Source organism: Ambystoma mexicanum, chromosome 8, assembly GCF_040938575.1.
Source record: "Ambystoma mexicanum isolate Mex_15411 chromosome 8, UKY_AmexF1_1, whole genome shotgun sequence".
Classification (NCBI taxonomy): Eukaryota; Metazoa; Chordata; class Amphibia; order Caudata; family Ambystomatidae; genus Ambystoma; species Ambystoma mexicanum.
In genome coordinates this window covers 540,641,387-540,663,025 of record NC_090929.1, presented here as the reverse complement: position 1 = coordinate 540,663,025, position 21,639 = coordinate 540,641,387, and the positions used below count along the sequence as shown (strand labels likewise).

Below are 21,639 nucleotides of genomic sequence, written 5' to 3'. Positions count from 1 at the left end.
TGATACGAAGAAAGAAAATAAAGATCTTAAAATGGTGCACATCTCATGTTACTCAGTACAGAGTAACAGGATTAAGAGTGTAATCAAGACAATTTGGAGCACATTGACAAATGACATGAGAGTTGAACATTTGTTTTTCGAGAACCACCCACCTTTGCGTACAAAAGGACTGCGAACCTCAGAGATAGATTGGTGAAAACAAGACCTGGGAAGACATCACTAGAGACAACAAGAAAAGGGACATATCCTTGTTTACACTGTAGCAACTGTAAACAAAATGAGATACCGTAGATCACCCCCATACGGGCGAAAAGATAAAACTAAGAGGATATGCTACATGTGACACACCCAACATAATATATGACATCAAATGCCTGTGTGGCATCTATTATGTAGGTCAATCAAGGAGACCAGGAAAGCTATGATGGAATGAGCACAGATTGTGCATTCGGAACAATAATGTGAACTCAGCGGTGTCTAGACAATGGAACTCAATGAAGCATAATATCAGCCAGATGAGGATACAGGTTCTTGAAGTCATTCGACAACAAAATGCACATGAAGATTTGGAAAGAAGATTGAATCAACGAGAGTCGTTTTGTATAGATCGACTTGACTCCCTGAGACCAGGGGGTATAAATGAGGAGTTGAACTTCATGTGTTTTCTGTGAAATTTTAGACAAAATGAACAATTTGAAGGAGAGTTTGCAGTAGTTTGGTAATACAGTGTTCCCAATACAGTACCTATAGAGGATCCACGTTATATCCCGCAGGGAATCAAGCCCTGTGGGACGTAAGGCAGTGTCCCAATGCCAGGTAGTGGATGCTCATAATTTAACTATGGATACAATTGTTTAAGTCAATGGGGGAGAACGATGTGCACTGTTGTATTTACAGGGGGAATGGGGAGAGCTATAGTACATCCAAGTGTACAACTTAGATTAGGATCAGTGAGTTCGAGACTAAGAGATTGGTATGTGAACAACACTAGACTCAGTCCTTTTACGATTAGAACAGGTTGTTAATCTATCTTTGAATGTATATTACCCTGGTAACTGCACATACATAAGTTAGGATAATGGGTACTGCAATATAGATAGAGAAACAGGTGATTTTCATAAAGGTTCTCCCTTTTTGTGGAACATAGGAGTGACACTACACTCGGGACCCCTGCGCACGCTCGGGATCCCGTTAGTATAGTGGATAACGTGTGCGCACGCGCGTAAAACATGTATACATGAAACATTTACACACAAAACAATATCTTCGGAATCTTTAATCCCCAAAGAATAGTTAACAAGTAATGTACATGCGATTGGGTACACCAATCTGCCAACCATAAGCAGCTTCTGCAATATGAGGATCGGCAGCACGGGACTATACATCACGCGCACGTGCGAAAGTGAGTAGCAGCAGGGAACAGGTCATCGCGCGCATGTGCGTTAGTGAGTAACGTTTATAAATGCCAATTCAGACGGCAGCAGCTCCTTTTGAGCAGCCAGCGCATCGGAGTAGCGAAGTAAGCACAAGGTAAGGATGAGGGTGAGGAGGACAAAACAATGGGTTGCAGAAGGGATATAACTCAATCATATGGGAGAGTTAAACATGGGTATTTAAATGTACAGAACACGTGCTGCCGGAAGTAGATACAACAGAGGTGAACATACACTCTGGGGAATAGAAGATAAACAGGTAGAGATCTTTAAGTGTATACTTATAACAAATATAATAACAGACAGTGCTTAATAACAATGATCTACAATTAATCTCTTTGTGTCTCTTGTATTGCTGCTGTGAATTTCACTTTGGATCACAACTATAATCTGGTATGTGCAATTTTCTTTACGGATTTCACTTCATGGTGAATAATTGGGAATGGATTACAATGATGGTATTGTCACTGATTTATTAATAGTAGTGTTAACAGCCCTGATGATGGACGGGGGTCCGGAATGCACTGGCAATGATATTGTGACACTGACTGGTCAGGAACAAATAAGAATATTTGATAAAACTGTACAAAGAACTGTGGATTGATGATTTGAAATATGACTACCTAAAGAACAACTAATTATTTCTAAAGTTGATTGAAACCTGACAAGGGAATTGATAGAGCTCATTCAGGGATGGAAGTTGTCGGTCCCTTCTTTATGAAAAGTACACAAACCATAGTAAGGTACGTACACAAATATATAAATCTATATATTTATATATTTGTGTGCATACCTTACTGTTTTTTTTTTACTTTTCACGACATCTTTTATAAAGCAGAGGCTTGTTGAAAGCCAAACGGTGGCGAGGAAGGGAGATGATGACTGCAAGTGAGTCGTGAATAATTGCCCAGGATGTCACGTGGCAAGAGTTCTTGCAATTCTGGAGACTGCACCTCATCAGATGATGATGGGACCCCAAAGTGATTTTAAAGTGGCAATAATAATAATAAATAATAAATAATAAATGATAACATACTTTTGGGTACACCACTGCCATGGAAGTGATTTCAAGTTGAATTGTGGAGTTTGGAAAAGAAGCAGAATGAAAGAAATTTCACCATTTTAAAACTATTATTTTGAACATTTCCTTTGAACAGAGTTTAACTGCCAGCTGTGCCCCCTCAGAATCTCGCCTCCTACTTTAGGCCACGCCCATTAGGTCGTAGACCACGCCCATCGTGCAAGCCACACCCCCAAATGAGGACCCCCCCCCTCAATTTCTAACCCCACTTAAAGCACTGGGCACAAGCAAGAATCGAGAGGAAGTCCGAAGGGCTGGCAATGCTGGGGCAGCGTCGAGAAGCAGGGACGACGACAGAGGAGCCGAGGGGAGGCTGCCGGGGCAAGATGAGGGTCCCACGAGTGCTCGCTCTCCTCCTCGTCCTCGCCTTCCTATCCCCCGAGTCTGTTGGCGGATCACCGCAGAGCATTGAAGGTGAGCCCGGCGCAGATCAGGCTGGAGGGGGCGCTGCCGCGGGCTGGAAGGTGCCGGCTGGCAGCTAAAAGTCTAGGTGGACGAGTCCTGTAGCCCTATGTTTAAGGGGTCGTGGTGGGTCCCTGAATAGCTGGGGAATCTCGAGGCGTCGTGTTCCCTTCAACTTTCATATATACATGAGTCGGTGGGCGTAGAGCGGTAGTAGAGCCTTTAAATGTCTGACATCTGCTTATGAAACATACTGATTGCCCCGTCTCTTGGGTAAGAGGTGGCATGGAGAGATGCCCCCCACGCCCCTTCACGCTTCACAAAGTTTGCATGCTGGAGGTGAAATTGCTGGGTGAGGGAAGTTTGGGGCACCACACTCCAACACACGAGCACACACCTGGCGGGGCTTTTTGCCAGGGCCATCTATGGACAGACAATTGCCCCCCCACCCCTCCCCACTCAAGAATTAAAAGACGAATTAACCGCAGCTGAGGCTGCTCTTACCAGGCACAAAGAACGGCTGCTCCTTCTGGGCACGTTGTGACCCACCTGGTGTATTGCGCTGGTTTGGAAGTCTGAACCTTTTCTATGTTTGGTGCAATGGTGGCTTTTCGGCAGGATCCCAGTGTTGCTTCTTTGGGTCATCATTACTAACAACCCCGATATATGAATGCGCTGCTCGCTGCCCTGTCAAGTGGAGTCCCGAAAAAAGCGCGCGCGATAGGAGACACGAGTACGGCGCCCAACGGTGTCTGTGTAGGGTAGTGGCGCACCCTGCGATCGGTGGGACTTGGTACTTTTCCAGCTATTGGTGTATCTGAGACTGGGGTCTGTCGGCGCGGGAGCCTTTGGGCACAGCGCTGGCTGGGGTCTTATATTGGCGATATCGTGCTGGCCTACTCGAGGTTGGACATTGCTGGGAGCTATTGAGCTCCTGCACGAAGCGCCTAGTTAGCTTGAAAACGAACAGCTGCTAGGAGCTACCTTTGGCTCATCGGCAGCGCGGCTGCCTTTCAAATGCGCACATGTGGCCTTCACGTTGAGTATGTTAATAAAGAAAAACCAGCACACACCCGGTACACTTATCTCATGTGGATTTGCAATGCCATGGGTACTCGCCCCTGGTATTCCCAGTGGTAGCTCGTGTCTACTTGGTGATGCCCGATGCCCAGGAGTTGGTTTTAACTCCTGCTCAGCGAATCTTAATTTCCAACCCTGTATCCTGGCTGGCATGTGTGGCACGCTTGTTGCAATGGCACACTGGGGGTACGGGTGCAAGCGGTCACGTTTGCACCCGTGGCTTATTTTTGCTATAGAACACGTCCATGGGCATCTTGGCTTTGTTGGCACATCGGCTGCAGTGGCTCACTGGGGTGGTGCATTGCCATGGTGCATTGAGCATGATGCCACCTCGGTTACGTGGATACCGATGATTGGGATGGCATGTTGGTGCTGCGGCGTATGGCATGATGTGCCGGGGTGCTAAGCCAGTATTGGCATATGGGTTAGGGCAGAATAGTGCTTTGACTATGATGGCACATTAGCAGTGATGACACTTTGGGCATGTTGCCTTAAGGAGTGCATTGTCACTCTTTGGTCTCTGGGGCCACATTGATTTCAATGGCATGTTGTCTGTGATGGCACATTACCCATAGCACGGTGGCAATGGCAGGTGATTGGTTGGACTGTGTTGCTGGTTGGGTAGGGTCAGGTGGTGTGCTGCTACCTTGGCCACGGTGGTAATAATGGCGCGCAGGTTAAGGTAGCATGCTGGTCCTGCTGGAACAGAGTGGCAGAGGCTGATTTCTTTGTGCTATTGTATGGTGGTGTGGGGGGGGGTACTTTACGTGTGCCCCTCGCCCTCCACCCCTTGATCTCTACACCCACAATAGGCTTGATTTCTCTTTCTGATTTCACCCACTGCTACTATGTTCCCTTGCATGCTTATAAAGTTGACATGGGGTCCTGGTGCACCCCACCCCACCCCCTGCTCTTTCGTTCCCTTGGAAACAGGTCCTCGGCCCCTCATCAAGTTAGGAAACCTCTTCAAATCTCCCTGATGATAGAGTGGGGGCCACCCCTGTGCATAGGAGGCACATGTATTGCATTTGTCATTTGTATAGCGCCAATTTTACCATTGTTATAGTTTCAATGCGCTGTATATGCTAGCTAATGTACGCACAGGTCATGCTGTTGTTTTTAGCTCTTCTAGTGAGCGACCATTATTTCCAGGAATTGTGCATATAAATGGCAAAAGGCCTATCTTTCCAAGGACGTGTGCCAATGCGGTAATTTAAAGTTTTAGATGGGGGCATTGCCAAAAGCAAACAGTTGACGTCACATGTGTGTATGGCAATAGCCAGGCCGGCTGAAGATTATGTGTGGGGTCCCCTTTCGGCTTGATGGTACCCCCATTGCGGAAAGCAGCCCGAGGCACCCACGGGGTGCATACATTATAATGGAGACAGAGAAATGCAGCCAGGCTTTATAACCACTGATCACCAGATGGCCACCCAGCAGGGAGATGAAACACCAAATGCCCCTGAAAAGCTAGATCTCCTTCTTTGTCAATAGGTGGCTGATGTGGAGAAGCCAGTGTGCTCAGGAAACCAGGTGATAACACTTCTGTGTACCCTGAGGGAAGTGACATCCGGCAAACAGCTTGTAAGGCGAGTGCTGCCAAGCACCCATTTAGTTTAGTTTAGTTTGTTTATTTGTATACCACATTCAAACCCCGGGTAACTGGGCGCATTAAATTTGTGGAGCAACATGGGTTACAGAAGGTTGCACAGCAAAAACGATACTGTAAGATAAATAACGATAGCAATATAAAAATGAATATATTGCTATGTTTTAAGGCTGCTGACTGGCACCACTGGGGCAGTTGCTGCCCCCTCAAGCTCGAGGCTCCTTTCAACTGAATAAGTTGAAACTAGAGCTTTTTCAGGTTGACATTGTTTCTTATTAGGTACGCCGTCCCTGGCACCCACTGTCCTGACTTCCATTACAGCTCCTAGCAGGCCTGTGGAGCTAGCCTGGCCCTTTTTTTTTTAGAACTCTGCCAGTTGGCTTCGGCCTGGTGCCCCCATTATTCGGGGACCGGATCTTTAGGATATCCGGGCTTAGTGCGCACGCCGCCGGGAGTCACTCCTGCTCTGTCACTAACGTTTATTCAACGAGAATATGCGCCGGTAGGGCGCGGAGCGGGCCGTCTGATCCGGGAGGGTTCATGGTTACCTCCCTAGGAATGCCGAGGCAGGGGACGGGGATTAGCCGGTCGCTGTGGTGAAATTGGGAGACCCGATCCCAAATCAAACATGTTTATCGCAAAAGTTTTAGACAAACCATATAACGACTTTAACAATACAAATATGCAAACGATTACCCCATTGCATCTCCGCCTTTCTAAAACATTCTATGTTCCCCTTTAAACACCAGCGTTAATCCTGGCCTACCCAGATTCCTAGGAACTAACTGTGTGATGCGGGGCAAATCCCTTCAGCACTGCTGAAAAATGAAAGCTCCTACAACCTGGCGACCAAGATTCAGATTCATTTTATATAAACAAAAAAAATAAGGGCTCGTGGAGTGCCCCCGACAAGAACTCGGCTCTCGCATGACGTAGACCCATTTCATTTAGTGAATATGCCCTTCAGGTATGGAGAAGCACCAAGAAGTGGCCCATTACCCGTTCACCGACAAGGCATTTTGTGATGTTCATGATAGAGGCCTTCAGTACAAGAGCGTTTCTAAAGCCGGCTCATTGAATAATAACTACGCATTTAAACGCCAGAAGATAACTCCGTGTGCTCCGTTATTATTACATTTTCAAAGATAAAAGTAGGCCTTTTAAAGTATTGGCTTTTATTGTTCTTGAATCCTGCATTTTTTAAACCAACCTTAACCTGGTATTCTTGCTACAAAATGGGCCTCGTTGAGATAGTCATCTGTAAAAATCACCATATGTTTGCCTGGATTGCATATTGCAACGTTCGACTTTTTTTGCATTTGGTTTTGTAATGCTTACCTCGTATTTGTTCCATTGCAGCTAAGACTACCACTCCCACAATGCACGAGTTTGTTAAATGAAAGACCAGTACTGGAAAAATTGTGACGCTAGATGCTCCGCCTAGCGACTGTGCTTTGGGCAGAAATGACCCCTCCCACCCTCCCCCCGCTGTAGTCATAAAGGCCATAATAGTAACTGCTGAACCCATATGCATGCATTAGTATTGGCCGACCCCCAAGCCCTCACCTGTAATAATTGGCTCACAAGTTGTGTCAAGTGTTGGCAATAAAAGGCCGTAGGATTTTATTGTACAGATATGGTTATGGCAGTACACAATACCACATATCATAATAGTATCATTCTTTTGGGCACCGGGTCCTGAGGTTACCCCCTCTGGCCTGTGCCGCCACACACGGGCAGGTTGGGCGGCTGACCGTGTTCCCCCAGAAGTATGCCCTAAAGACAACCCCTGGAGGTGAGAGTGGCAGTGATTTCTCGAAAGAAATGCTCCATGCCCTTGTTAGATAAATGGGTGCTGTCGTGGAGAAAGAGGTCCGGGTTGCCTAATGTAATGGCTGGGTGTTTTATGAAGCCCAGTCCTCTTGTCGTACAAAATCTTTCTATCCCCCAGTTCAATTTTCTTCTAGAGATGTCCACAGATTTGTAGCAGTTGGCCCCTAGCCATTTCTTTCTGGGTAGGATGGCTGAGAAGTATATTTCTGTACCCCTCCAATTGTGTGAAATGCCTGCTAGGGAGGAGCAGATTTCCTCGCGTAGAATTCTTCTACCCGTGTTGACTAGGTCATTGCCCCCTAGTGGATGATCAGGAATTCTGGGGGGTCCCTGTATGCCACTAGTTCTGCTAGCGTTTCGTGGATGTCGGCCAACTGTAGGCCTCTGTATCCCCACCATGAAGCAATGGTGTTTCTGAAAGGTGGACCTTCTTTGGTCTCTTCTGCCCATCTGCCTGTCCTGAAGACGAATGAGTGGCCGACTATCCATGCTGATCGGAGTGCTGTCCTCCCTTCGCATGTCGTTTCTTTAAGGGGAGGGGGGGAGAAAAGATAACGTAAATTGAGGGAGGATGGCTATATCAGTTGTGGTCTGATATATCTTTTGTAACAGTCTGACTTCCATCCCCCTATGATTTTTAGTTGTTGCAGTGCTAGGCCTCCCTGCCATGCTGCAGTGGTGGCACCCATCCTGAAGGAGTGGGTGCCGAAACCCTTGGGCTTCCACCCTGCTTTGCTGATTGCTTTCATCAGCACCCCTTTAAATTGGTAGCGGCTTAGCACCGATGAGTCCTTGTGGATTAAGAAACCCTCCCCACCTTGGGTCGTTGTGCGTAATAGAGATTAGTGATGCAAACCGGACAGTTTGTTGCTTCATCAATGCAACAAATGTTAATGGTTCTTTTGGGACCCGTTTTTGACTTGCATTTCTATGTTAACACTCTCTTGTCTCACCCTGACCTCCATGGCACCCAGGCCGTTTGTGGCCTTGGTGCTGGAAGCGATGAGTTCTCTTACCCGGAAAGCCCCAAAGTAGGCTAGGAAAAATGCTGTTTTAAATAAAATTATCTCGTATGGGTGCCAACATATGGCTTCCAGCTGGCTTGCTATCTGCACAAGCTTGTTGAAATCAAGGGGTCGGCGGGTGTCCACTTGGGGACCCTCTATTCTGCCCCATCCTTTCATTGCATAGGAGATAAGGGCGTTCTGGGTGTGATCTGAATCGCCCCATATTTTTCTAAAGTATGAGATTGCCACCAGGTGTCTTTTTGCCCAATCTCTTTTGAACCCTTGTTCCCGAGCCCATTTTAAAAATACTTCCATGTCTTTAATCGTTATCAACTCTACATGGTTTAAACCTGTGGCTTTAAATACTTTTTGTATGTAAACACTTACTGTACTGTGCTGCGGTAGTGCTTGCCACTGCTCTCTCTGCCATTTCCGTTAGGAAACCTGTGAGGTTGTTGGCACCCGTTTTTGACGTGCCTGATTCTTGTTGGGCATCCCGGCCTGGGCTCTCTGGCGCTGGCGTTGATGCCAATGTGTTTTTGGCGCCCGTTTTAGAGGTGCCTGGTTTCCGTTGGGCATCCCGGCCTGAGCTCTCTGGCGCTGGCGTTGATGCCAATGTGTTTTTGGCGCCCGTTTTAGAGGTGCCTGGTTTCCGTTGGGCATCCCGGCCTGAGCTCTCTGGCGCTGGCCTTGATGCCATTATTCTTGTCTTCCCATTATTGCCCAGCATTCTGCTGGTATTGGCGTCATGCGTTCTTGGGCATGTGGCACTAGCTCTCGGAATCTTGTCCACTGGAAGCGAGATAAAGCATCAGCGATGTTATTATCTGCCCCTGAAATGTGCTTCGCTTTGACCACAATGTTTTCTTGTAGTGTGACTGCTGTAATGGCTCGTAAGACTTTCAGCACTAAAGGGCATTTTGTAGACCTTCTGTTTATGGAGCCCACTACAGCCATGTTATCGCACCAGATCAAAAGTTATGTGTTCGCTAGCTGCCTGCCGCAGATGTGTAATGTTAGCCAGATGGGAAATATTTCTAGGAGGATGATGTTTTTTGTCCACCCTGCTTGTTGCCATGAATTGGGCCAGTGTCCTGCCACCCATTCAGAGTCTAGTATGGCTCCAAAACCCTTGCTCCCGGCTGCATTGGTGAATAGGACCCTGTTTGTCCAGGTGTTTAAAGGCGTTCGCCAAAGTATAGTCCCGTTGAACTCTCTGAGGAACTTTGCCCATGTTTCCAAGTCCTCTTTAACCTCTTTGCCTAGCCGGATGTCCAAGTGGTGTTTGGTGAATGATTTGATTTTGAATTCTAGGCTTCTGGAAAATATCCTCCCTTGGGGTATTATTCTGAATGCGAAATTGAGACTACCTGCTAGGGATTGTATTTCTTTTACTGTCCCCTTATCTTTAGTTATCAGGTTTTGTATTTTTAACAAGAGTTCTGTTATTTTTGTTTTGGGGATTCTGCAAAACCCCTTTGCAGAGTCTATTTCGATACCCAGGAAAATTATGCTGGTGTCTGGCTTGGTGGTTTTCTCCTTCGCCAGGGGAATTCCCCATTGCGCGGCCATATGTTCCAGTTTTGCTAAAGCCCTGCCACATTCACCAGAGTTTGGTGGTCCCAATACCATGAAGTCATCAAGGCAATGTACTATTTTTGTCCCTGGTCTCTGCTTTTGGAAAGCCCATTGAAAAAAGGAGCTGAATTGCTCAAATAGTGCACCGGATACTGCGCACCCCATGGGGAGGCATCTGTCTACATAGAATTTGTTGTTAAAAGTGAAACCTAGCCACTGCTGTGAATCTGGGTGGACTGGTAAGAGTCTAAAAGCGGTTTCGATGTCCAGCTTTGTCATCAGGGCGTTCCTGCCACATTCCCACATTAGTCTTACCGCCTCTTGGAAATGTGTGTAAGATACGGCAGATTCCGTGTGTGGGATGCCATCGTTTAATGATTGGCCTTTGGGGTAGGAAAGATGATGGATTAGCCTCATTTTTCCGGGTTCTTTTTTGGGGACCAAGCCTAGTGGGGATATTAAGTAGTTATTTAATGGCATGTGGTCCCAGGGACCGGCTATCCTACCTAGTTGCAGTTCTTTCTTGATTTTGGTTTCCACCGTCAGGGGATTATCCCTGCTGACTTCAGGTTCATCGGGACGGTTTGTGACCCTGTGCCCTTGAATGGGATGGAAAAACCATTGGTGAAACCCTGCCATATTGCCATGCTGGTTTCTTTGTCTGGGTAGTTGTTAAGGGCTTCTCTAAAATTGCCCGGATTGATGGGTGTTCTTCCTGGTTCTAAAATTGGGATGTCATTCTTTCTTGGCTGGTAGTCTGGTGCAGTTGCTTGCTGCATGGTCACCTTTGCAGTATGTGCAGGTGTGTTTGTACCAGCATTCTTTGCCCCATGTACACTCGTTTTTCCCAAAGTTTCTGCATGGGATGTTGGATTTGGCAGCTTGGTTTTTGTTCTGTCTGTGGGCATTATTTTTAGCCGCCCATGGCTGGTTCTTCCAAAAGGGCTGTTCCCCTTTCTTGGTTTTATCATTATCATTGAACCTGTTACCCTGAGAATTTTTGTTATTTTTGGAGGATGATTGCGTGGTATCTTCCTCCGGTGGGGGCTCAGCGTTGAGGGTATATAAGTCATTCTGAACCTCATCCCATTCAATGGCTGGCCTTTCTGACATGCTCCTCCTGAATCTGATATCATATGCTATCCATGTCTTCCCCCTCTGGGTTACTTTTACTTCCCTTATTTTATCAACATATGCCCAGAGTTTCCTACAATCCATGGGGAATTTTTCTTCATATATTGTTGCTAGGATGGCAAAAGCCTGTAACCAGTTGTCCCAATTTTGTTCCACCTGGGCATTTCTGGCAATAGCTTTTTCTTCTATCTTTTTGGGATCTCTGAAAGCATCTTTCCCTTTGCGCTGGGCTTCTATTAACGAAAGGATTTCTATGAATTCTTTGGCCCATATGGCTTCTTTGATTGTGGTATCAATGTTCCATGCCAGGCATCTTTTGTATCTATTTAATATCTCTGTTTGGAAAGATTTCATTTTTTGCTCCAAATGTGCGTTACAGATCGTTACAATGTCTGTTGTGCTGTTGCCGGGTGTCCCTGTCATGCCAGTGTTGTCTGCGGTGGGGGTTGCCCATGCTTTTAATGACCCTGCTGGGTTTGTTGATGGAGATGTTGGGGCTATTGCATTTATTGCTGTGGGTGCTACTGGCACCTGCTGTACCTGCTGTGGCAGGGTTGCTGTAGGTGGCGTTACCGGGGTGTTGACTATTGTTATTGCAGGTTCTAGTGCCATGGTGGAGTTTGGGTCCCCAGGTTCCCCTGCGGGTGGTGTTTGTTTCCCCCTTACTTCTAGCATTAATTGCTGCAATTCCGCTACATTCTCGCATAGTTTTGACAATTTCTTGGTACCTTTTTTGGCACCTTCTGATAGTTTTCTCCTTTTTGATGGTGCAGTGCCCTCCTCTTGGCTGGATGGCCTGGCAATTCCTTCCCTGGGTAGGCCGTACATTTTTTCTCTAACCCATGCCCATCCGTAGTGCTCTGCTGCTTCAATGGCTGCTAACAGCTGTGGTGATTTGGGCTTTTGTACCGGTGTTGTGGGCGCCTGCGTTTTCCGTTTGGGCTCCATGTTCCTTTTTGGCCTGTTACAGGGAAAGGAAAAAAACATTTTACCAAGGTTTAGGGCTGTTGTTATCGGCGCGCTCCTTTGACCTTGTTCTATTTGTTGCCCGTGTTGGGTAACTGGTAGCTGTTGCCCTCATGTTGCTAGCATATGTTTCTGCTAGCTCTTTTGTTAAAGAAAATGCATCTACATTTGTTAATTCTATGGAGGGTTCAGGGAAATGTCTCCTATTACCCACCGTGTGTGGTGCTTATTTAACTAAATGGGCAGCCCCTAGAATTGTTTCGTGTTTCTCTGTTATTTAAATAAATGGTTTTGCTGTGGGGGCGCCCGCATAAAAATTTAGAAAATATTTTTTTTAGTCGGCAGTATTTGGCCCCCGCCGGGATTGAACTTGCGTCAGAAGGCTCTGTCTGGATTTCAAAGCAAACTCTCATCTCGCCGTGCTACTTGGCTGGCTGAGATTCTTTCTGTATTTATCACAGGGTTGTGTTTATCCTGCACAGCATACTTTGCGGCGCGGGGGCTCAGAGCAAATGTATCTCTTCCCGAACACAGTGTTTACTTTTTCCTCGCCCGTAGTCCCAGCGCGGCGGCTTATCTGACAAATGTTGAAACTGACAACGTCCGCGCTGGGTTGCTCGGGTGCCTCTTTTTCCTTCGTTCGAGACTGGGTTGAAGGTTTCACAAGGCACGCGCCCTTGTTTGTTTCAATTAGTTTCAGAAGCGCTCGCCACTCGCTTGCCCATTCTGCAAAGATGTTGAAACTGACACCATCTGCGCTGGCTGCTCGGATGCCTCTTCTTCCTTCGTTAGGGCTGGAAATTGTTTTTGAACAGTAACAATGTTCAGGAAGGAAAAAGATGCTGCGGAGTACAGCAAACCTTCATAGGATTTGCTAAAGAAGCAAACATTTTGGAAGACACTGAGTAAACAGTGAACCTCCTGTTTGTTTGGGTCCCCGTTCAGGGTCCATATACAGATTGTGTGTACTCAGAGCATGCTGCTCTTATTTATAGGACCCAGGGAGGCCCTGGGTCTTTGTTATGTATGTAGTGGGGGCTGCTGTTGTCACAGCCCCCGGCCGAATAGCCGACTGTCTGGCCCCTTGATGGGGGCAGGTCTTTCAACCTGGGCCCTGTCTGACTGTTGGTTTCCTTATGGTGCTTAGCACCTTGCTGTTTGGAGGAAGGGTGAGGCGACTGTTCACACCTCACCCTTCCTTGGCTTTGTGCTGCAGACACTGCGTGTCTCTGGAGCTGGGGGGAGTAGAGGAGCAGGCTGAGATACGGTTGGGGCTGCCCCTCGCTGAGGCTGATGATGGTAACAGCAGTTACCCTGCCTCGCTTTTGGGATGCCCTGCAGCATTGCCCAGACTCTGCCCCTCTGTGCAATCCAACAGTACCGCAGCCCAGGCGCAGAAACTCTGACCGAGGAAGCAAGGCACTCGGACTGCATGTCTAATGGTTTTGGACATTGTTGGACCCAGTGGGCGCTTTACTGGATCTAAGGAATCGCGTTGCCGATTGCATCGGCTTTTGGCGCATAACGTACAATGGCCCGAATGGGTAAAAGATGGGCACAGTTTAACGAACCGCTGAATGCAGCAAACGTTCTATTCCAGGGAGCAGAATCAACGTAATGGCCGGATTATTTACCGTCAATCTTCGTGACGAAGAAGCCCGACGAAACGGCACTGACGTTTTAGGTCCTTGTTAAGGCAGTTCAGGAAATGTTACACAGAAGGCTGTTGCATTTAGCGCCCCTGATAGCACAATTCTATTCCAGTATTCATCCTTAAAAATGGCTCCAACTAGAGCCACCCCCCACCCCCTCTCTGGCATCTGGGGCTGCTAAGACTAAAAGGTGCACACCTCTTATTCCTGAAAAGTTCACGCTTGGAGGAAATACCTACTTCAGACACTAGGCAGTCGGGCTGATGTTCTGATGTGAAGCACCGGTCTCAGATCCTTCGAGGTAGTACGTCTCCTCATGTCTCCCCCGTTAGAATAGTGCATGTTGACTTCAAAACTAGGCTCTCTTGCCTAAGCCAGGCCTCCATCATAGGGGGGTCTACCGGCAAGCGTGACATGCACGAGTATACTTAGTAAAGGCTCTTGTTATGTAAACGCGCCTTTAAAATACCTGGACACGGGACGTATGTTTTTGGGCTTACTGCACAAAAATAGCCAGACTCGCTCTTAAGTGGAAAAGGTCGCTTTAATGTGACAGGCCACAGCTCACAAAAACGCGAACCCAGCTCCTTGGCTTTACAGACTAACATATCCATTTTAACAAATTGCCAAACAAATAAATAAACAATTTCCATTCCCCCACACTGAAATAATTAAAGCATTTCAAATTCCTCTCTTACTATCCTTTGCTCCCTTCCGTCGTCTTAAAATCCTCTCAACCTTCCTTCCCGCTTTCTCCCATCTTCTCCCCGAGGCCACGCCCCTCCTTCTTCAATACCTCTTCCTCCTCTTTGTACCCCCGGGGTAGTCCGTTCGTGCAAACAGCCCCACCCCTTCCTTTACCGCGATAGTACCCCATTGTGCTTCTCCCACCCCTCCTCCAAAGGGCCATGTCCCCGGCACCAGAAAAGCCCTCCCCTGAGGTGTTCTTTCTGCCCCACATTTCCTACCCTAGGTTTCCTCTATTACCAACCTTTTATTATGTCTTCCACCGCCAACCTAAGTCCACTAGGTAATAACTGTTTCCGTATACTGAGAGATGCACTCCTCCCGGAAAACTGAAAAATCCTCCTAAATTAATTCCCGATGCACCAGCGCTTGCACTACAAAACTTCCCCATCTCCCTGTTATTCTTCTTCCCGTCCTTTCCACTGCCCCTTCATTCACTGCACCCCTCCATACTCTCCTTGGTAATAACTTTCTCCAAACCAGCCTTACCTTTGGCCATATCTCCCTTACCCAGCTAAGGCCCCTTTTCATCTTCCTTAACGGCGATACTCCTGTGTCTCTCACTATGTCATTCTCACCTGCATGCACAATTATTCCCTCTGGAACCCCATGGTGCTCCCTCAATCCCGCTAACATGGGCAGCAATTGGTCCCACCTAAGCCCCCCTACCCCCGACCATCTCGATAAGGCAATGTTGTAGCTGCAACCCAGTTGTGTCCCAAAAATCCTCTTTCCCGCCTTTTTCCCTGCCCATTTTACAATTGAATGTCCACAAATCCATATCTGCAGCAACTCACCCCTCCTCCGTGCCACATCTGCAAATGAAAAATTGTTATGAGTTTCTCTCCGCCACTGCCAAACCCCCCCTGTCCCCTGCTCTTGTCTACATTCCTACTCGTACCCTTTCCCAAAGTCTCTGATGTACCCCTTGTACTTTACCAAACTCCAGAGCCCCAGCCATTTAACCTCCTTCTCTGATAACCCCATCCTGCTACCTTCTGCTGCCGCCCACCATCGTGAAAGACTGGGTTTCCAAACCACAACTCCTTGCTACCTCTATCCAGAAGAACCCCAACAGCCCTTTCCTTTCTGGTCCGGGTTCGATCTTCAGATCTTTATCCACCTATCTATCTGCTCTCTCTTACCCAACCCTCCTGCACCGTACGTCCCTATCATCATGTTTCCCCCACTGCACCAGGTGCCTTCCGTGCGGCCCCGTCCATGCAGTTCCATCTCATCGCTGTTCCACTCCACTGCACCAGGGGCCAACATGCACCCCGTCCATGCAGTTCCCTTTCAATGCTGTTCTCCCCCCTTCCCCTATGCACCAGGGGCCAAACGTGCACCCCCGTCAATGCAGTCCACCACATACCCAGCCACTTCACTTAGCATCTCTGCACACTTATCCCCTTGTATGCCGCTCTTCTTCTGCTCCTTCACCCGAGCACCAAACTCTGATATAACCCCTTTATGCCCCCAGTAAATACTTCCAATACTAGCCAAACTTGCAATCCTCACTGACCGCTCCTGTCAACCTCCCCTTGTGATGTGGGTACTTAGCTCCCGCCATAGCCCATGCCATGTCTTCTACCAAAATGCGAACAGGCCCCTACCAGTCACTCCCAATTGGTATACCCCCTTAACCTCTGTATATCTCTAAGTATTATTTTCCAGGCCGCTATCCCCCTCTCGAGCAAACCTACAAGCCTGCTCACCTTGTCGAAGCGCGAGGTCCCGGCCCCCGCATACAACTCCCTCCCTAGAAAGGTCAACCCCCCCACCAGCTCTTCAGTTATGTCCTACTGCCACGGCACTCCCCATTCCTGCCTTAATGTCTGGCGACCTCCACATCCTCTGACATTCCTGTTCTCTGCCCGCTTCACTGAAAATCGTCCCGCTAATGCACCCTCCTTCAGAAACCAGACTGTAAGTAAACCCGCTGCACCAACAGAGCTAAAGCGTGTAACCATGCACCTGAAAATGCCCAACCCCTATGCAACTATTTGACCACATACTTTGCCCTTTGAACTGGCTCAGCCGCATCCTTGGACCTCGATAACTTACTTAAAACCGTCGAAAAAATATTTCCCAAAACTCTTGGCCCCCTCCCTCTCCAGGTAAACTGAGCGACTCCTGCAGAACCGGAACTTTTAACTGGAGTATGGGCCTCCCTGACTCCTTGCCCTCTTCTTCACCCTCTCCCTCTGTCCCCTGATTGGAAACATTGCATAACCGGATGCCGACCTGCGCAACTGCTGCACTCGTGCTTAAATGGCAAACCGTCCTCATGCAGCCTTCTTTATTGAAAGCCCAACATACTGCTGAGGGCTGACCCCTGCCTCCTCCACTGCTTCCTCCGAGGCGGGGCTACCATGCAAGGGCCGGTAAGGCACGGGTAACCCGCTCGCTGTATGCAGTGTTGGAGCTGGCCGCGTAGATGCCATCCATTGCAGCCAGAGATCCATGTCAATCTCTCCCCACATCGCCTGACTATCCTCCGACATCCTTGCCCTAAACTCTTCATCATATCTCACCCAATGCGAAACCCCCAAAACTTGTAAATGCCTTCCTTATTACATCCATGTATTTCAATAATGCTACACACCTCTTAGGGAACTTCTCATAGTAAAGACTTGCATATATAATAAAAGCTGACACCCAATTGTCAATCGTGACCGGCACCTTTGGTCTTGTGGCCAACTCCCTCTCTTTCTCCTTAGACCCTTCCTTCGCTCTCACTTCCCTGTGCAGGAGTTTAAAAACATCCACAGACTCCTCTGCCCATATCTTTTCTTTTCTTTTGTCATCCCCATCAAATACGCGGCCATATATGGCATTCTTTTATCCTTCCCTGTACCTTCTGCAGCCTTTTCCTTAGGAACCTGCATTACCTCTGGAGCCACAGGCTCCTCCACCTTTTCAGTTTGTACCTCCACCAAGATGCTCTTCTCCCTTTCCGAGGTCGCCATGGTCTGAAAACCCCTATTCCCCATGCCCCAGCTCCCTCCCTGCCTGTCTCCCACCTTTTGCCTGTGCCAGCCACTGAGCACTACCGATCCTGCTCACCTCTTTCTGCCCTGCGGTCACCTAGCCGCAGCATCCTGGCCTCCACTCCGACTCTCCTCATCTCTTTTCTCACAGGCTCCTGCTGCAGGGACAAAAAACATCAGCAGACTCCCCTAACCAATTTCCCCGAAGTCCTCTTGCACTTCCGCCCCCACCGAACCTGACTTTCCCCTTCAAGTCTTAGATCACCCTATCCCTCCCCTGTAAACCATTTTGTTCTTCATCCTCCCACTGTCCAACGTTCACCTCCTCCCATTCATAATCCCCAATGAAATACCATTGTTGTTACGCGTTCACGCTTGGGCTCGGCAGCTCCTCTTCGGGTGAGCCCGGGCGTCCGCCCCGCCGCTCCATTGACCTCTTCTCGGCGGGGCCGTGCTGACCACCGCCTGCTCCACTCTTCCTGGGCTAGACATCATCTCCTACACCCTTTGCCCCTCCGTGCTAGGGGCCATGCTGCACCCGCTAGTCTGCTCTCTGCATTCCGGAGGGGCCGTTCTCAAGCCCTCTCCTACCTCCATCTCAGGAACCACGGGGGCCGTACTATGCCCTCTGCCTAACACCCTGCGAGGCGGAGAGGCCACTCCACACCTTCTCCTTTCCTCACTGACGGGGACCGCTCCCACCTCCTCCCACCTGCACTCTTTTGCAGGTATTTCCCTGCTCTGCCTCTCCGCACGGCTACCACTCTAGGTTCGGCCCTGCTCCTACCCTGGCCCTTAGCCTGCTCAGTGCCAACCCCTGGGCACCCCCTCTACTAGGGGCCTCCCCCAGACCTTTAGCTCCCGACCTACTCCCCGACCCTTCATCTACCTCTCCCCAAATCCTGGACGCTCTCCTAGGTACCTCCCTCCTGCTCCTTCTGCCCCCTTTGTCCCATACCCCCCCACCTGCTGACCAGCTACAAGCCACCACTGCAGCGAGGGCCCCATCCGCTGCCGCTCTGCGCTATGGCCTACCTTCTCCGGACCCCTTTTCCCCAATAACTTCCCCCACTGCCCCTTCCAGCTGGGCTTTAGTTGCCCTGTTAATAATATTCAGAGCCTCCCTCAATGCCGGGCGTCCACAAAACCCTTACCTCCAGATCCTTTTCCTGCCATCCTTAGTACCTAAGACTAATTCAAATTAATGCTGCTGCCCCTTGCCTCCCTCCTGACTAAACTGGCACCCAACAAATCTGTTGACGCAGTACCAGGCTTTCTCCTGCAAACCTACTTCACTCCCCTGAAACTATACAAAAAAAACCTGCTGGCCTTCCAGCACTGGCCTATAGAAAAACAGGAGTGGCTCCTTCCAAGAAGAGAATGGAAAGGGAACGTGACCCCCACACTCTTATAATAATGACTCCTTGCCCATGATATTTTAACACATTTCTTTTTGTATTGTTCCCTCTCACCCACATCCCACAAAATATCTCCAAGCATGGTAAACAAAATGTACCCTACTGTGTAGCCCAATGCTGATGCTGCTCAGCCCACCACAATTCCCTGCCAAAAGTGTACAGCCCTATGAGGGCTTCGCACTGCCCGCTGGTGGCGGGAGGGCGGAACTGCACTGCAGTGCTTGCGTTGAGGGAAGCAGCCTTGGGAAACGCAGGCTACCGGGGATCCCCACTACAGCCCTTCCCACGCGTTAACAGCTGCACACGCCGTCCCCCTCAATTTCCTAGGAAAGATTGCTTGCGCCTGAACCGCAAGGTGCTGGCCCTTTAAGGCGGCCAAACTGCCCTCTGGCTGCAATGAACGGGCACTGCGCTCCCTTGCAATACAGAGCTACGGCAACCCCAGTGGTCGTCACGCTTCCCCAACGCTCCCGGGCTCCCAAACAACCCCCCTACCAGCACCCGACGGCTCCCTGCACAGACCCCACACCTCGAACAGGCACCCGGGCCCTCCAACGCAATCCACCACCAGAAAACCCCCCTCAGGGATGAAGTGGCTTGCACGCACCGGGACAGCCCAACCAGGTACGAAAGGAGATGCTTTATCTACAGCACTATGAAATAGCCGTGACCCGCTCATACCCTTTCTTTATATTATTTGTCCCAAACTATGTCTATGTTATTCTATGTCTAACCCCACCTGGCTAACTTCTAAACTACCTATTGCAACCCAACCTCACTGCTGCTAAAACTAGGCCCCAATGCAGGGAAGGCTCGGTAGCAACAACCGGGACACAAGACAAACGCTGTCCCAACTGTCTCTTGCTCCCGAACCTTCCGTGCCCCCATTTATACCCCCCTCGGCGCTCTATGCGCAGGCCAGCTTTCTGGCCTGTGCAGCACCCAAAATCACCCGGGGGGGGGAACGCTTGTGCGTTACCCCCGGCACCCCCTTCTCAGGGTAGCTCTCTAATGATTAAAGGGTGCACAGCCCGGTTGAAGAGCACAGTTATTGGGAGCACTGCTGAGGGGATAACAGCAGCTTGAAAGTGCGGACAAGTAACCTGGTGGGCAAGGAAGGCACAGGGGTAGGGCAGAACACATGCTCCAGACACAGGGTCTGCCCGATACCCCTCCCCTCTCCTTCAGCTACAAACAGACAGGAAGGATAGGATGGGGCCCTAGCAAGGTGCACCACAAGTAATTTGCTTATGCAGATAACTTTTCTTTTGAAAACATTGACCTGTTTTTCCCGATACATTGTGAGCTTTGCCTTGCTCTGATGGTTTTGCAAGCATCATGTCCTGCTGCCTGTGAGCTTTGCCATGCTCCGGGAACAAAATGAGCGAGGAGCTGCAAAACCAGGTGCTGGGCCGGCATCAGGAGGCAGCAGGAGGGGAAAGCGAAACAACAAGAGTGAGAACAGCATCCAGAGCGGGGCGCGGGTTGCTGAAACAATGAAGGCAGGAGTTTTTTGTTGCCAGGCAGTTCGAAGGCGAGGAACTGCAGAGCAAGTCCAAATCGGATTGATGAAAGGAAGGAACGATCACTGCGCAATGAAGCGCTCGACCGCAAGAAAAATAACACAGCCAGGAATAAGAAGAAAGGGACGGAGTATCCGATTCACCAGTGTCAAACAACAACGTAGCAAGGCACTGTTTTCAGGAACCGCAGCCTGCAGCAGCCAGACGGGATCAACACGTGGAAATGAGGGCCGGAACACGATAGGTGGTGCCAGCTGGAAGAGAGAGCTGGCCAGGGTTGCTACAGCCACCATGCAACTTCAAAGAAGAAAACAGTCGTTTCGAACGCTGCAGCCAGAGGCGTTGCTAGGTGTTAGGGAGAATTCTCTCTTTAGGCTGAATTTCCTAACCTAGTGAGTTGCTGGATTTCTGGAGTTTGTTTTTTTTCTCCTGCCAAGAGTGAGACTCTTTTTCTCCCACTCTTGGACATGATTTATGGTGTTCCTTTGACTGTTAATGTGTTTTATGGGCTATGGTGTCCTTTACTCCATAGGGTCTCATGTGTTTTTACAATGTGTGTTACACAGCACCCTCCGTGCAGCAACACAGGGGTGTCATAGTGACACCCCACCATAGACTCCATACCCTGGGACTGACTACTGTCTCCCAGGGCATGTAAAGTCACCATTGGCTTTACTAGTCCCAAATTATTAACAGAAACCAGTACAAACCATCATATTGTGGACGTACTGGTCGGGGCAATTCGATTGCCCCGGGGTCTGTTAGTCGAGGGGGCACGTCTCCGTCCCCCCTGATCGAGTTTTGGCTGGTGGCAGTGGAAACTTTTTTTTATATTCGACCGCGAATATTTCCCTATGGGATTTTCCCATTGTTCGAGGCTACCAACTTTAATTATTTAATTCTCATAGCCTCGAACACACCGCCAGTTTATTTAATTAATATTAATTCGCCGGTTGGTATTTTTTGCCAGGACTCGATTCTAAAATGGCGTTTGTGTTCTCTTCTATGACTCCAACCCAAGTCGAGCCCTTTGTTCCACTTTTTGGCGGGCTTCTCCACAGAAGCCTCCAAAAGTGGTGCCACTCTGTCTGGGTACCACAGAGGGTGTGGGCGGGGGTTTAGGCACCCTGGACTGAGTTACCTTGGTAACTCAAGTCGCACTCTTGTGTGATTGGCCCAGGCAGTG

The 21,639-nt window shown here is 49.0% G+C and overlaps 1 protein-coding gene across 2 annotated transcripts in view; it reads left to right on the top strand.

Moving 5' to 3' along the window:
• Positions 1-2,710: 2,710 nt before the first annotated feature.
• Positions 2,711-21,639, top strand: part of LOC138472198 (ephrin type-A receptor 2-like) — a 197,500-nt gene continuing 178,571 nt past the window's right edge. The window contains exon 1 of one of the 2 annotated variants that reach the window (XM_069610247.1): positions 2,711-2,928. In XM_069610247.1, the coding sequence (XP_069466348.1) occupies positions 2,775-2,928 (154 nt within the window). In that variant the 5' untranslated portion in view covers positions 2,711-2,774. The remainder of the gene's footprint in view (positions 2,929-21,639) is intronic. The other variant, XM_069610246.1, reaches the window with a different exon arrangement.